At 41.2% G+C, this 17,502-nt stretch overlaps 1 protein-coding gene across 2 annotated transcripts in view; it reads right to left on the bottom strand.

Annotated features, from left to right (window-relative positions):
* UEVLD (UEV and lactate/malate dehyrogenase domains) overlaps positions 1 to 17,061 on the bottom strand; it is a 59,129-nt gene extending 42,068 nt beyond the window's left edge. For both annotated transcript variants that reach the window (XR_013967571.1, XM_080816784.1), the window contains exons 1-3: positions 16,965 to 17,061; positions 6,667 to 6,751; positions 2,787 to 2,852 (exon numbers count right to left, since the gene is read on the bottom strand). Coding sequence is in view for 1 of the 2 variants with exons in the window: in XM_080816784.1 (XP_080672910.1) it covers positions 2,787 to 2,852; positions 6,667 to 6,751; positions 16,965 to 17,012 (199 nt within the window). In the remaining variant the exon portion in view is untranslated. The remainder of the gene's footprint in view (positions 1 to 2,786; positions 2,853 to 6,666; positions 6,752 to 16,964) is intronic.
* Positions 17,062 to 17,502: the final 441 nt, after the last annotated feature.

The following is a 17,502-nucleotide window of genomic DNA, read 5'->3' as shown; positions in this document are numbered from 1 at the left end:
AAGATGAATACACATCTCTAAAGAATGAGTGGATGAAGAAAAAGTGTCATCACAACCTTGACACAATCTTGGAGAGATAATAAGAAATAATCTAGAAATGTCTGCAGGTATGTATAAGGAAGTATCAATGGAAGATTCATCAAGGGAATAGGACTGGGTAGGAAGTTAGTTACAAGCTTAACCTCATCCTTTCTCAATTGTTTAAATTTTCTTAGCATGAGTATACATTATTATTATACTAATAAAACTAGTAACTGAAAGAAATATAAGCAGACAAATAATCACAGTCAACATTTATTAAGCATCTATTATGTGCCAGGCATTATGCCAAGAGCTTTACTTACAGTAATTCATTTAATCCTCATAGTCCTAGAGCGAGGCTGTACTATTGTGCCATTTTACAGACAATAAAGATAATACATTCTGACCGTCTGACCAGCAGGAAATAACTAGTGTGGATCATACTGTGTTGATATAATTCTACTCAAAAGCAGAGGAAAAAAAAGAGTGTACTGCAAAAATAAAGGTACTGCAGGTACCATTATCACCCTGGAAGACCCAGTGTAAGAATCAATGAAATAACTCCTTGGCTCTTGGAGAGGCAGAATGCCACTGAGGGGCATCCTACCAATGATATTAAAATAAGTTTTATGCCCTCCTGTTACTTCCCCACACTGTCCTTGAAACTGAAATGCTACTAAGCAGTGATTCATTTAAATTCATGAGCTCCTCTGTTAATATATAATTACCCTTGACATCACTGGGGTGGGTAAGAATTGGGAATGAAATCCATCAACCAATCAATCATTAGGGTGGGCAATAATTCTCTCTCTCTCTTTCTAATATCTAATCATAATAAATGCAGAACACAAGTAATGGGGAACAGGTCTGAGAAAGGTTCTCTAGGCAGCCTGGAAAGAGTCTGAGAGCTTAGCAGGAAAGGAGCAATGAGGAAAATGAAAATCAATTCTGCAGTTTCTGCAGAGCTCACTGCTAGCAACTTTCATCTGCAACCACATTGCTATGTATAAAAACCAAACTGAATTTCTATGCATTTCTTGTGCCAAAGCAGGTGTCATGGTGGGACATGAATAAAAGATGAGTGCACCCCTGGCAATGATGATTACGGATGGGAAGAAATTAGGGAGGGTTTATAACAGTCTGGGGACTACTGAAATGAAGCACCTGCTTTGAAAAAAGTCCCCTGAAATATAGCTTCTTGGTGCCTTTTGAGTAGTGTATTCCCACAGTACAGAGCTGAAACTTTGGTAAAGGAGCAAACTCCACTATTCTCTCCCCAGTTGTTTTCAGATCCTCCTCAGCCCTTTTTTCAGGGCACCTCCTCTCTCATATGCCCAGCAAATTCATTTATTAGTCAGTAACCAAATAAACAAACTCAACCATTCAATAAATATTTATCAAGCATTTTCTATAAACACAGCACTGTGTATTAGTGATTTTGGATAATATCCTTCCTGGGATTATTTGCATTTTAAAAGAGGAATAAATTTTTAGTTGTGGCATTTCAGGCACCCCTTCAGAGAAATATATTAGAACCAATGCTTCCCTGGTGTTCTTTACATCATACTATAGAAGCAATCACCTATACCTATGTGAAAGTTTAGTCCTGTTGAACATTGACAGAAGTAGGTCTGGAAAACTAGGAAGAGTTAAGTATAGGGGAGCTAGTGATTTTTTGTTTGTTCTTTTTGGCACTTAATATTTTTAACCTGTCAGGCCACCCGAAAATATGTTGCTTTCTTTGAGCTCTAATGGCCTCAAATTTCCTGTTGGAGTTTCAAGTTATAGCCTGATACCACTATGTGGTCTTAGGTAAATCACTTGACAAGGCTAAGATTCAGTTTCATCCATAGAATGGGGACATCATACAGATGGAAAGGGAGAGGAATAAAATACTGATGTAATGGAGAAAAAGGTGTGATCCTTGCATTTTGCTATGGAAAGCAACAAGAACGCTCCCTAAGAGCAGGCCTATATCTGTGTAGGCAGCCCAAGACAGGCCACTTTGGCATAAAGATGATTTTGAGTTAAAAGTAATCGAAACCCAGCAGATGCAGGAAAAGCTCTCTGCCTCCCTCTCAAATGCCGAAATTTACTCTGGAAAGAAGAGCCTATACCAGGAAAAGAGTTCCTTACAAAGACTCCCCTTTACCTAAAAAACTTACTACAGAATAGGGTAACCTTTGTTTTTCCAAGCATCTCCTTTCCCTTCTTGCTAATGGTTTGTCTCCCTTTTGTGTTCACAGGCCCCTCCCCTCTCCCTAGCTCATATAAGCTTCATGTTACCGCATTGCCTTTGGAATCTCACGTCTGTATGCATCCCCCATACACACACCTATTTAGTTTGAATTTCTCCTTTTTATCCATCTCATGTCAATTTGATTCTAAGTCCAGCTAAGAGCAGAGGAAGGTCTTCCTCCCCCACACCTGTCTTATCCTCCTCTGTGAACTAGCCCCTAGCAGAGTAGTCGCACACAGTTGACACTCACTGAGTATTTGTTGAACTGAACTGGATTTATTGATATTAATCTAGGCCACTGACTAGATGGGACAGTATTCTGCTATGTCCAAAAAGGTTCTGTATAGATGATATATATATGTGTGTGTGTGTGTGTGTGTGTGTATGTATGTACATATATATATATATATATATGAAAAAATATATGTGAAAATACTTTCAGAATGCTACGGAACTAAACAAATGTAAGTTCTTGTTTAGTGGTTCTTTTACAAAACTCCCACATTTTCTCAATTGCCACACTTACCCTGATACATCACAGGAATAGTGCCAGTGAAATTCAGCAGGTCTTTCTGGGAACTATCTTTGAACACTGGAAGAAAAAAAGCCCCAAAATGTGCACTCAAAAGTAGAAAAAACAGTTTTAAGTTTGTAGCATGCATATACACACGTAAAGAAGCACACATAATTTCTAAAGTTCATCATCTTTGAATCGGTAAATATGCTGACAAGGGGGAAATTACTAGATACTGTTTTCTTAGAAAGCCAAGAGGACAGCTGAAAACACAGGGCTTTGATACAGAAATCCCAGGTTCTAGGCCTACTTTTCCCACTCAGACACAGGCAACTTTTGGCTACTTCAATCTCTTTGTCCTTCAGTTCCATCATCTGTACAATAAAGATAGTGAGAGTGCATCATAAAGTTGTCATAAGGATCAAATGAGTTAATGTGAAAACACACCTAAGAAGTTTAGGATTAGCAGATGTGCGGACATTACCAAATAATTGTCACATGTAACAAATCAGTTATAATCACTTTCAGATACCAGACTATAATTTTATAAGGAAAAAAGTGTTAGCTTTATTTTTTAAACTGACCTTTTTGAAAGATCACTAATTATCTTCCTCAATTTCTTTAACTCCATTATTTTCAATCTTTTTTCCACCTTCATGTGTCTGTAACTTCAACTTAACCCATCAATGACTGTATACAGTGGCAGAGAATTAATGCTCTCAACTCTGAATTGAATACAGAAAACACTACCTCTGGTTTCAAACTACTCAACTGCGTGAGAAGGTAGTTCTCTTAGTACTTAGTAACTATCCTATTTAGGCAGTGGGAGGAAAAATTCTAACTAAATTTGATGACCTATTAGAAAGCGAAAAGAGGAAACCAGGCTGATAGAAAATTCAAGGCCGAGAGGGTACATAAACACAAATGTTTACCTTGAACTATGTAAGTAAAAGGTAACAGTGGGTAAAGGGATCTCACTCCATGGCAAAAACGAAAATGAAAAAGAGCAGTGGAAAAGAGATTGTTACTCAAGAAAACAGAATAACCTAGAAATGTGGTAGAGAAGATGTAGGTGTAACTATATATAATCTAATAATCCAAAATAGAAGTGATTATGACACAGGACTATCACTGTCTTCAAAAATGAAATGTACACTGACAATATTAATCCTATAGCTTGAGAGTTTAATGGAATGGCTAGCTTGCTCTAAATGGAGAAAATGAGACTAAGAATTAACTGGTATAATGATGTTTTAAGTCTCTATGATGAAGAAAGACATTTAAAAGAACAAGCTAGGGGCGCCTGGGTGGCTCAGTCATTAAGCATCTGCCTTCGGCTCAGGTCATGATCCCAGAGTCCTGGAATCGAGCCCACCATCGGACTCTCTGCTCGGCGGGAAGCCTGCATCTCCCTCTCACACTCACCCTGCTTGTGTTCCTTCTCTCCCTGTCTCTCTCTCTCTCTCTCTGGCAAATAAATAAATAAAATCTTAAAAAAAAAAAGATAAAAAAATAAAAGAACAAGCTGTATGTGAGCAGAGGGCAAGACAGACACATGTACAAAGCCAACTCCATCCCTAACTTCCTGTGTACTTGAGCGAGCTATTTAAATTCTTTGAGCCTCAGGTTCTTTATCTGAAAAATGAAGGTGGTAACACTTACCTCACAGCTTTGGTTGTAAAAAATATGTAAGATAACGTAGCTGAAACATTTGGCAACATATCAAGCATTCAATAAATCCCAGAATCTTGGGATAGAGTCCCACATCGGGCTCCCTGCTCATCAGGAGGGAGTTTTCTTCTCCCTCTACCCCTCCCTGATGCTTGTGTGCACTCTCTCTCTCATGCTCTCTCTCAAATAAACAAATGAAATCTTTTTTTTTTTTAAGATTTCATTTATTTATTTGACAGTGAGACAGAGATCACAAGTAGGCAGAGAGGCGGGCAGAGAGAGAGGGGGAGGCAGGCTCCCTGCCAAACAGAGAGCCTGATGCGGGGCTCGATCCCAGGACCCTGAGATCATGACCTGAGCCAGAGGCAGCAGCTTAACCCACTGAGCCACCCAGGGACCCCAACAAATGAAATCTTTTTTTTTTTTTTTTAACAAATGAAATCTTTAAAAAGAAATGTATCTCCATGTATGGCTTATGGTCAGAAATTCTGAAAGATAGTAAGGTAAAATCTTTCTTAGGCAACTATAAGTGAACAAGATAACTAAAACTTTTTTTTTTTTAAAGATTTTATTTATTTATTTGTCAGAGAGAGAGAGAGCACGCGAGCACAGGCAGACACAGTGGCAGAGGGAGAAGCAGGCTCCCTGCAGAGCAAGGAGCCCGATGTGGGACTCGATCCCAGGACGCTGGGATCATGACCTGAGCAGAAGGCAGCCGCTTAACCAACTGAGCCACCCAGGCGTCCCAAAACTTTTGTTATTAATAATTCAGAATCAACCAGAATAATGGTTGATAGGCAGAATAATGGCCTCCAAAGATGCCCAATATCCTATCCCTTGGAACCTGTGAATATGTTAACTTATTTAGTAAAGAGACATTTTAGATGCAATTAAGTTAAGAACCCTGGGATGGGGAAATTATCCTATGTTATTGGAGTGAGCCTAATCTAATCACATTGGTTCTTAAAAACAAAGATATGGCTACAGAAGGATGGTCTGAGAGATGCAACATTGTTCGCTTTGAAGCTGGAGGAAAGAGATCAGGAGCTAAAGAATGTGGGTCACCATTAGAAATTTTAAAAGGCAAGGAGGGGAGCCTAGCTGGCTCAGTTAGCGGAGCATGCAACTCTTGATCTCAGGGTCATGAGTTTCAGCCCCACCTTGTACGCAGAGAATACTAAAAGAAACAAATAAACTTAAAAAAAATAATAATAAAAAGGCAAGGAAACCGACTCTTTGCCAGAGCCTCCACAAAGGAACTAAGACCTTCCAACACTTTGATTTTAGTCCAAACATGTGTTGCACTTCTAGGTTACAGAACTATAAGACAGTAACCTTGTGTTTTGCTTTTTGTTGTTGTTGTTTTTTATTTTATTTTATTTTATTTTTAAAGATTTTATTTATTTGCCAGAGAGAGAGAGAGTACACACAAGCAGGCCGAGAGGCAGGCAGAGGCAGCGAGAGAAGCAGGTTCCCTGATGAGCAAGGAGCCCGATGCAGGACTCGATCCCAGGACCCTGGGATCATGACCTGAGCCGAAGGCAGCAGCTTAACCAACTGAGCCACCCAGGCGTCCCGTGTTGTTTTTTATTTTAAAGATTTTATTTATTTGTTTGAGAGAGAGAGCAGCAGAGGGAGGGGGAGAAGCAGGCTCCCACTGAGCAGGGAGCCCAGTGTAGGACTTGATCCCAGGACCCCAGGATCACGACCTGAGCTGAAGGCAGATGCTTAACAGACTTAGCCACCCACGTGCCCCTAAACTTCAGTATTTTTAAGCTACTAAATTTGTGCTGATTGGTTGTTGTTGTTTGTTTTTTATTTACTTATTTATATTTAAGCATAATAACACAGTGTTCTATTAGCTTCAGATGTACAATATTATGATTCAACAATTCTATACATTTGTCAATGCTTATAAAGTTAAGTGTACTCTTAATCCCCTTTCTTTCTTTCACCCATGCACCCCACCACCACAACCCCTCTGGCAACCAAAATTTGTTCTCTGTATTTAAGCCTGTAACGTTTTTGCTAATTTGTTCTGGCAGGAACAGAAAACTAATACAATACATTGTATTAACTTAAATTTCCTCCTAAACCACAGGTTGCAAAGTATAGTTCAAAATCAAGGGATAGAAGAGAGAAATTAGAAATTATAACTTTATAGCTCTCTGTGAATAATTAATAATTTAATGTAGCTAAAACTAGGGATTATGATTCTTACCATAGGTGTCCATAGAATACCTGAAATGTGGGAAAAACATATTTACATTCTTTAGTTCTTCCACAGTTAGATCTCTGAACTTGTACTGAAAAGAGAAAAATGAGAATGGAATAAGAATAAAGCTTTAAGCAGCAGAACAATTACAATGAGCTTTTAACAGAACATTATGTGCTAAGCCCTGGGCTCTGAGTTTTACCAACATGGATAGTATGTGATTTAATCCTCTTAATAAGGACCCCATGAAGGTTAATAGGGCTGATAACTGCTCTGCTCTACGGATGAATGAAAGATACAGAATCAAAATGACTTGCTGAGTTAGGTAGCAAATTAAGGAGTGAAGTCAGAGCTCAAACTCTGGGCCCGGTCTTTTTTTTTTTTTTTTTAAGATTTATTTATTTATTGGGGTGCCTGGGTGGCTCAGTGGATTAAAGCCTCTGCCTTCGGCTCGGGTCATGATCCCAGGGTCCTGGGATCGAGCCCTGCACCGGGCTCTCTGCTCCGTGGAGAGCCTGCTTTCTCCTCTCTCTCTGCCTGCCTCTCTGCCTACTTGTGATCTCTGTCTGTCAAATAAATAAATAAATAAATCTTAAAAAAAAAACAAAAACTAAGAACTGATCAGATTAACTGCAGCAGAGTGAAACTGAGGCCCAGAGTCAGGGTCCCTGACTCAGTGTAAACAATGTGAATGAAATCATCCCACAAATGTACAAAAGCCTGCACTGCTGTCACCTGGAATATTTATTATGAATGAAAACAACTTTTGTTTTCTACCTAAAATTATAAGCTGTTTTTTCTAATCCTGTGAGAATGTGATTCATGGCCACATAGGGATATGTATCAGAATGGATTTAATTGCGAAATTGCTATAAAAGTTGGTCAAAGGAGGGCAAAAGCAGTCTTCAGGGCTTGAATACCCAAATGTCACTACTAGTCAAAAACGTGATTTGCCTTTTGGACACCTAAAAAAAGACCTATTTCATCTTTCCTGAAAAAATGTTCACATCATTTTCACTATATATGAAACAGAATATCTTCTTAGTGCAATATTAAGGCATATATTCCCTCACTGTTCCATACCACATAAGAGAAGTCTACATAAGGGGGGAGGAGTCAAGATGGCGGAGAAGTAGCAGGCTGAGACGACATCGGGTAGCAGGAGATCAGCTAGATAGCTTATCTAACCATTGTGAACACCTATAAATCCAACGGGAAATCGAAGAGAAGAAGAGCAACAATCCCAGAAACAGAAAATCGATCACTTTCTGAAAGGTAGGACCTGCGGAGAAGTGAATCCAAAGCGACGGGAAGATAGACCCCGGGGGGAGGGGCCGGCACCCGGCAAGCGGCGGAGCGACGGAGCACAAAATCGGGACTTTTAAAAGTCGGCTCCACTGGGAGACATCGCTCCAGAGGCTAAACTGGGGGGAAACCCAGGCGGGGTCAGCATAATCCCAGGACCCGCAGGGTCACAGAAGGACTGGGGATGTCTGAGTGCCGCAGAGCTCGCAGGTATTAGAGCGGGGAAGCCGGCTATAGCGACAAAGCCGAGGAGTGAGCTCTAAGCCCGGGGTTACCTTGTGCCGGTCGCAGGCTGGGTGGGCTCGGAGCGCGGCCGGAGGCCACGGAGACAAAAGCGACCCGGCGCTTTTCTCCAGCTCCAACAATTGACTGCTTTCCTCGAGTCGCGACCGCAAGCCAGGGAGGCGGGGCTATTGGGCGCTTTGCTCTGAGAGTGCACTGAGGAGCGGAACCCCAAGCTCTCGGCTCCTCCGGGCCGAGAGATTGGGAGGCCGCCATCTTCATTCCCGTCCTCCGGAACTCTACGGAAAGCGCTCAGGGAACAAAAGCTCCCGAAAGCGAACCCGAGCGGATTACTTAGCCCGGCCCCTGGCAAGGGCGGTGCAATTCCGCCTGCGGCAAAGACACTTGAGAATCACTACAACAGGCCCCTCCCCCAAGAAGATCAACAAGAAACCATCCAAAACCAACTTCAGTCACCAAGAACAGCGGAATTCCACAGCAGGAGAAAGCAAATCCTACCTGGACAAAATGACAAGGCAGAAAAACTCACCTCAAAAAAAAGAACAAGAGGCCGTACCGAAGGCTGGAGACCTAATCAATACAGACATAGGTAGCATGACAGATCTAGAGTTCAGAATGACAATTCTCAAGGTTCTAGCCGGGCTCGAAAAAGGCATAGAAGATATTAGAGAAACCCTCTCCGGAGAGATAAAAGCCCTTTCTGGAGAAATAAAAGAACTAAAATCTAACCAAGTTGAAATCAAAAAAGCTATTCATGAGGTGCAATCAAAAATGGAAGCTCTCACTGCCAGGATAAATGAGGCAGAAGAAAGAATTAGTGACATAGAAGACCAAATGACAGAGAATAAAGAAGCTGAGCAAAAGAGAGACAAACAACTACTGGAACACGAGGAGAGGATTCGAGAGATAAGTGACACCATAAGACGACACAACATTAGAATAATTGGGATTCCAGAAGAAGAAGAAAGAGAGAGGGGAGCAGAAGGTATATTGGAGACAATTATTGGAGAGAATTTCCCTAATATGGCAAAGGGAACAAACATCAAAATCCAGGAGATGCTAAGAACGCCCCTCAAAATCAATAAAAATAGGTCCACACCTCGTCACCTGATAGTAAAATTTACAAGTCTTAGCGACAAAGAGAAAATCCTGAAAGCAGCCCGGGAAAAGAAGTCTGTAACATACAAGGGTAAAAACATTAGATTGGCAGCGGACCTATCCACAGAGACCTGGCAGGCCAGAAAGAACTGGCATGATATATTCAGAGCACTAAACGAGAAAAACATGCAGCCAAGAATACTATATCCGGCTAGGCTATCATTGAAAATAGAAGGAGAGATAAAGAGCTTCCAGGACAAACAAAAGCTGAAAGAATTTGCAAACACCAAACCAGCTCTACAGGAAATATTGAAAGGGGTCCTCTAAGCAAAGAGAGACCCTAAAAGTAGTAGATCAGAAAGAAACAGAAACAATATACAGTAACAATCATCTTACAGGCAATACAATGGCACTAAATTCATATCTCTCAATAGTTACCCTGAATGTTAATGGGCTCAATGCCCCAATCAAAAGACACAGGGTATCAGAATGGATAAAAAAACAAAACCCATCCATATGCTGCCTACAAGAAACTCATTTTAGACCCGAAGACACCTCCAGATTTAAAGTGAGGGGGTGGAAAACAATGTACCATGCTAATGGACATCAGAAGAAAGCTGGGGTGGCAATCCTTATATCAGATCAATTAGATTTTAAGCCAAAGACTATAATAAGAGATGAGGAAGGACACTATATCATACTCAAAGGGTCTGTCCAACAAGAAGATCTAACAATCTTAAATATCTATGCCCCTAACATGGGAGCAGCCAACTATATAAACCAATTAATAACAAAATCAAAGAAATACATCGACAGTAATACAATAATAGCAGGGGACTTTAACACTCCCCTCACTGAAATGGACAGATCATCTAAGCAAAAGATCAACAAGGAAATAAAGGCCTTAAATGACACACTGGACCAGATGGACATCACAGATATATTCAGAACATTCCATCCCAAAGCAACAGAATATACATTCTTCTCTAGTGCACATGGAACATTCTCCAGAATAGACCACATCCTGGGTCATAAATCAGGTCTCAATCGGTACCAAAAGATCGAGATCATTCCCTGCATATTTTCAGACCACAATGCTCTGAAGCTCGAACTCAATCACAAGAGGAAATTTGGAAAGAACGCAAATACATGGAGACTAAACAGCATCCTTCTAAAAAATGAATGGGTCAACCAGGAAATTAAAGAAGAATTGAAAAAATTCATGGAAACAAATGATAATGAAAACACAACAGTTCAAAATCTGTGGGACACAACAAAGGCAGTCCTGAGAGGAAAATATATAGCAGTGCAAGCCTTTCTCAAGAAACAAGAAAGGTCTCAAATACACAACCTAACCCTACACCTAAAGGAGCTGGAGAGAGAACAACAAAGAAAGCCTAAACCCAGCAGGAGAAGAGAAATCATAAAGATCAGAGCAGAAATCAATGAAATAGAAACTAAAAAAACAATAGAACAAATCAACAAAACTAGGAGCTGGTTCTTTGAAAGAATTAATAAGATTGATAAGCCCCTGGCCAGACTTATCAAAAAGAAAAGAGAAAGGACGCAAATAAATAAAATCATGAATGAAAGAGGAGAGATCACAACCAACACCAAAGAAATACAAACAATTATAAGAACATACTACGAGCAACTCTATGGCAACAAATTTGACAACCTGGAAGAAATGGATACATTTCTAGAGATGTATAAACTACCACAACTGAACCAGGAAGAAATAGATAACCTGAACAGACCCATAACCAGTAAGGAGATTGAAACAGTCATCAAAAATCTCCAAACAAACAAAAGTCCAGGACCAGACGGCTTCCCAGGGGAATTCTACCAAACATTTAAAGAAGAATTAATTCCTATTCTCCTGAAACTGTTCCAAAAAATAGAAATGGAAGGAAAACTTCCAAACTCATTCTATGAGGCCAGCATCACCTTGATCCCAAAACCAGACAAGGATCCCACCAAAAAAGAGAATTACAGACCAATATCCTTGATGAACACAGATGCGAAAATTCTCACCAAAATACTGGCCAATAGGATCCAACAGTACATTAAAAGGATTATTCACCACGACCAAGTGGGATTTATTCCAGGGCTGCAAGGTTGGTTCAACATCCGCAAATCCATCAATGTGATACAATACATTAATAAAAGAAAGAGTAAGAACCATATGATACTCTCAATAGATGCTGAAAAAGCATTTGACAAAGTGCAGCATCCCTTCCTGATTAAAACTCTTCAAAGTGTAGGGATAGAAGGCACATACCTCAATATTATCAAAGCCATCTATGAAAAACCCACCGCAAATATCATTCTCAATGGAGAAAAACTGAAAGCTTTTCCGCTAAGGTCAGGAACACGGCAGGGATGTCCGTTATCACCACTGCTGTTCAACATAGTACTAGAAGTCCTAGCCTCAGCAATCAGACAACAAAAAGAAATTAAAGGCATCCAAATCGGCAAAGAAGAAGTCAAACTATCACTCTTTGCAGATGATATGATACTATATATGGAAAACCCAAAAGGCTCCACTCCAAAACTGCTAGAACTTATACAGGAATTCAGTAAAGTGTCAGGATATAAAGTCAATGCACAGAAATCAGTCGCATTTCTTTACACTAACAACAAGACAGAAGAAAGAGAAATTGAGGAGTCAGTCCCATTTACAATCGTACCCAAAACCATAAGATACCTAGGAATAAATCTAACCAAAGAGGCAAAGAATCTATACTCAGAAAACTATAAAGTACTCATGAAAGAAATTGAGGAAGACACAAAGAAATGGAAAAATATTCCATGCTCATGGATTGGAAGAACAAATATTGTGAAAATGTCTATTTTACCTAAAGCAATCTACACATTTAATGCAATCCCTATCAAAATCCCATCCATTTTTTTTAAAGAAATAGAACAAATAATCCTAAAATTTATATGGAACCAGAAAAGACCTCGAATAGCCAAAGGAATATTGAAAAAGAAAGCCAAAGTCGGTGGCATCACAATTCCAGACTTCAAGCTCTATTACAAAGCTGTCATCATCAAGACAGTATGGTACTGGCACAAAAACAGACATATAGACCAATGGAACAGAATAGAGAGCCCAGAAATAGACCCTCAACTCTATGGTCAACTAATCTTCGACAAAGCAGGAAAGAATATCCAATGGAAAAAAGACAGCCTCTTCAACAAATGGTGCTGGGAAAATTGGACAGCCACATGCAGAAAAATGAAATTGGACTATTTCCTTACACCACACACGAAAATAGACTCAAAGTGGATGAAGGACCTCAATGTGCGAAAGGAATCTATCAAAATCCTTGAGGAGAATGCAGGCAGCAACCTCTTTGACCTCCACCGCAGCAACTTCTTCCTAGGAACATCGTCAAAGGCAACAGAAGCAAGGGCAAAAATGAACTATTGGGATTTCATCAAGATCAAAAGCTTTTGCACAGCAAAGGAAACAGTTAACAAAACCAAAAGACAACTGACAGAATGGGAGAAGATATTTGCAAACGACATATCAGATAAAGGGCTCGTATCCAAAATCTATAAAGAGCTTATCAAACTCAATACCCAAAGAACAAATAATCCAGTCAAGAAATGGGCAGAGGACATGAACAGACATTTCTGCAAGGAAGACATCCAGATGGCCAACAGACACATGAAAAAATGCTCCACATCACTCGGCATCAGGGAAATACAAATCAAAACCACAATGAGATACCACCTCACACCAGTCAGAATGGCTAAAATTAACAAGTCAAGAAATGACAGATGCTGGCGAGGATGCGGAGAGAGGGGAACCCTCCTACACTGTTGGTGGGAATGCAAGCTGGTGCAACCACTCTGGAAAACAGTGTGGAGGTTCCTCAAAAAACTGAAAATAGAGCTACCCTACGACCCAGCAATTGCACTCCTGGGTATATATCCTAAAGATACAAACGTGGTGCTCCGAAGGGGCACGTGCACCCGAATGTTTATAGCAGCAATGTCCACAATAGCCAAACTGTGGAAAGCGCCTAGATGTCCATCAACAGATGAATGGATAAAGAAGATGTGGTATATATACACAATGGAATACTATGCAGCCATCAAAAGACATGAAATCTTGCCATTTGCGACGACGTGGATGGAACTAGAGGGTATCATGCTTAGCGAAATAAGTCAATCGGAGAAATATAACTATCATATGATCTCTTTGATATGAGGAAGTGGAGATGCAAGGTGGGGGGGTTTGGGGAGGGGTAGGAAAAGAAAAAATGAAAAGATGGGATTGGGAGGGAGACAAACCATAAAAGACTCAATCTCAAGAAACAGACTGAGGGTTGCGGGGGGGAAGGGGGATGGGAGAGGGTGGTGGGGAAATGGACATTGGGGAGGGTATGTGCTATGATGAGTGCTGTGAAATGTGTAAACCAGACGATTCACAGACCTGTACCCCTGGGGATAAAAATACATTATATGTTTATTAAAATAAAAAAATTAAAAAAAAAAAAAAGAGAAGTCTACATAACATTCGCTAAGGAAATGTGCCTCAGGCTATATGATGTACTTAAAGGGAGCAGGCATGTCACTAAAGAGGAAACATGAGGCCTGGGAGATTCTAAAACTAAAGCGATTACAGTGTCACAAGAGTTAGGGGCACCTGGGTGGCTCAGTCAGTCAAGCCTCTGACTCTTGATCTCAGCTCAGGTCTTGACCTGACGGTTGTGAATTCGAACCCCACACCCACTTTCAAAACAAAAAAAAAAAAGTCAGTAAACAAGATGGGATCAGGAGGGAGACAAACCATAAGAGATAAGAGACTCTTAATTTCACAAAACAAAATGAGGGTTACTGGGGGGAGAGGGGTAGGGAGAGGGAGGTGGGGTTATGGACATTGGGGAGGTATGTGCTATAGTGAGTGCTGTGAAGTGTGTAAACCTGGCGATTCACAGACCTGTACCCCTGGGGCTAATAATACATTATATGTTAATAAAAAATAAAAAATTAATTTAAAAAAGTCAGTAACACTGAAAAATTGAGAAGTTACTAAAATTTTAACTTTTTCTGCTATATTATGTTTATTTAGTGGGGACTTATATTTAGGAAGATGTATAAGAGTACTCTTATTATGACATCCTCAAATGGACACACTGAGGAATACTTTGTGGCATCATTTCATTAAAAAATGTTAACTGGCACACATCTTACAGATCAAGTCCAATCTTACATTCTATGAGTGGGCAAAGTAGGTTAAGCTACTTGTCCAAGATAACTAGTGATGTGGGAACCACAAAATTTTGAAATACCAATGAGGGAACCAGATTAATTTTTCTAAACTTAGTATTTATTTCTTAAAATATTTATTTATTTGATGGAGAGAGAAAGAGAGTGCACATGTGCACAGGCAAGCAAGGAGGGGCGGGTAGGGGCAGAGGGAGAGGGAGGGAGAGAGGGAGAATCCCAAGCAGACTCCCCACTGAGCATGAAGGCTGAGTGTGGAGCCTGATACGGGTCTCCCCGTATCCCACTCCCTGAGATCATGACCTGAGCTGAAATCAACAGTCGGACGCTTAACCGAGCCACCCAGGCACCCCTAAACTTAATATTTAATACAAACTAAAGAATATATACATACATGTATACACGCGCGCACACACACACAAACATATACACTAATTCGGAAGAATAAATACCCATGCACCAACCTGCTCACATAAGATCCAGAATAGTAATGTCCAACAAAACTTTCTGCCATGATGGAAAAGATCTATACGTGAGGATCTAATATAGCAGCCACAGGACACATGTGGCTGTTGACAATTAAAATGTGGCTGGTGTGACTCAGAAACTCAATTTTTAATTTTATCTAATTCTAACAAATAGCCACTTGTGGCCACTGGATACTATATTAAGACAGCACAGACCCCTCCAATACCATTATATCTGTCTGAGTGCTCCTCTTACCCATTCAACTGCCTCCCTTTAACACAGATTTACATTTCTCTGCCTTCATCTGCTTTTATCATGGATATGTGTGTATCCCTAAACAACACGCTATTGATTGTTTAGTTTTTGTTTAATTTTAATTTTGTTGGCTTTACCAAATTATAACTTTGCATGTAACTTCCAATTTTTTTCACTCAATATAATGTTTCTAAGATTCATTTGTATTGTTGCACATTGCAGTTAATTTTCACTGCCACGCAGTAATGTTTTCCATTGTGTGACTATACAACAAATTATTCTTCCTTCTGTCAACGCACATTTGGGTTGTTTCTAATTTTTAGTTATAGATAATTCTGCAAATGTCTGTTGCTTCATATACTATGAATTCTCTGTGGTCTCTACCTAAATGCGGAAGGGATATAAATCATACATAATCAAATTAACAAGGCCAAAGTTTCTCCAAAATGGTTAAATAATCATTTAACCGCCAGCATCCTCCAAATCATTTCAAATTATCTTAATTCATGCTAATCTAATGAAGGAAAAATCATAAATATTGCATCCTCCAAATCATTTCAAATTATCTTAATTCATGCTAATCTAATGAAGGAAAAATTATAACGTTCTTATTCTACTCTCAACTTTAACATTTCTTCCCACTGAACAATAGTATGTCATGCCCCCCTCATTTAAAAACTTGATACATTCTGTGAAGAGAAGGCACAAAGGGCGTAGGTCATAAGCATGATACTTTTCTTCCTACAAAATCTATAACCACCTGTCCCAGTAGATAAAATCATTCAAATCAATTAAATAAGCACTTTCAGTCATGAGGCTTCACAAGCTCGCACAGATGTGCAAACTGCCCCAACTAAGGCAAATCCCTCCTCCCCAAATAGCATGCATATATGATTTCTTAATAGAGAAGTCTTAAGAAAATTAAGAATCACTTAACTAGAAAGCTGGGGAAAGGAGGGTTGCCTCAGAGTATACACTGGTGGGAAATCAAAGAGACTGGACCAATGGCCTGGACTAAGCTGGAAATTGGTACTAGTCATGCCCCAGAAATGTAGGTTAGACTTCTGGGTCAGGCCTCTCGCTCAACCTTCCTCTATCTACTCAAGTCTTTCATTTACTGCAGTTCTGTAGCACCTCCGCAGTGGTCAGGCACAGTGCTAGGGAAGGGAATACAACAGCACCGTCTCTGCGGTGAGTACACCGCATGAGTAAATAAATAATTGTAAATAAGTAATTACTCCACAACGTGATAATCCAGACTTCCGAAAGCAAGCAGGGAGAAGGGCGTGATTCCGAAATCTTGCAGGGAGTCTCAGAAAGAAGACACTGCATGCAAGTCAAGAAAAAAGGGGCAGGCCCTATCAGCAGAGAGAAAGGCGTGGTTAAAGGGACAGGGGAGTGCTGGGAGCAGTCTGAGAACCAGGGACGCTGGTGGCGTGAGAAAGTCTCCCACCGGGTGGAGGCCGCGGGCCACGGAATCGTGGGCGGAGCCACCTCCCCCCCCCCCCCGCCTCCCCGGGACTGAGGGCTCGGGAGGGAGAGACCGCAGCCTCCCGGGGGACACTCCCCGCAGCCCGCTTCAGGCCAGCCGGCCTCCGCTCCACACCCCGAGATGAGTCGGGGAAACGTCTCGACGAGGCAGCCCGGCCCCGACACCCCGAGGCCCTTGACCCGGCCCGGAGGGCTGCCCGCACCTTGCCCAATAGCCGTCTGAGACCCTCGCAGTCAAACTCCATCCCCATCCACGTCCCGGAGCCAGGTTCCGCGACTCCAGCCCGCGGAACTCCTTCCGTGCCCACCCTTGGACGGAGGCCGCCGAAGTCCAAGTCTCCCAAGCGGTCCAAGGCCACGCCCCTTCCCAGGCTGGAAAGTCCACCCGCTTCCAACGCCCAGGTTCAGCGGCGGCTCCGCCCGGGAGTCGGACCAGCGCCCCAGCGCGGACCCTGAGCGCGGTCGGAAAGACGTTAGCGCCCCGGGGCCACGACCCGGCTTGCTGGAAGGAAACTTGGGGACATCTGTAAGGAGAGGAATAGGAACCCGAGGAGATGCAGTAAAGGAGGTAGAAGCAACTCGCGCTGTTTTGGAAGAGTTTCTAGAAGGGTGTGTTAAATTCAGCAGAGTATCGAGAAAGATCAAGACCAAAAATTACAGTTAGGTTTAGGAAGGAAGAGGTAACGGAACTTCAAAAGCAAATTTTCAGGGAGCTAGAAAGGGAAAATGGAGTCAGAAAGA

This window comes from Martes martes (assembly GCF_963455335.1).
Source record: "Martes martes genome assembly, chromosome: 10".
NCBI classification, from domain to species: domain Eukaryota; kingdom Metazoa; phylum Chordata; class Mammalia; order Carnivora; family Mustelidae; genus Martes; species Martes martes.
Note: the sequence above shows the minus strand (reverse complement) of the source record. Positions and strands in the feature narration are given on the sequence as shown.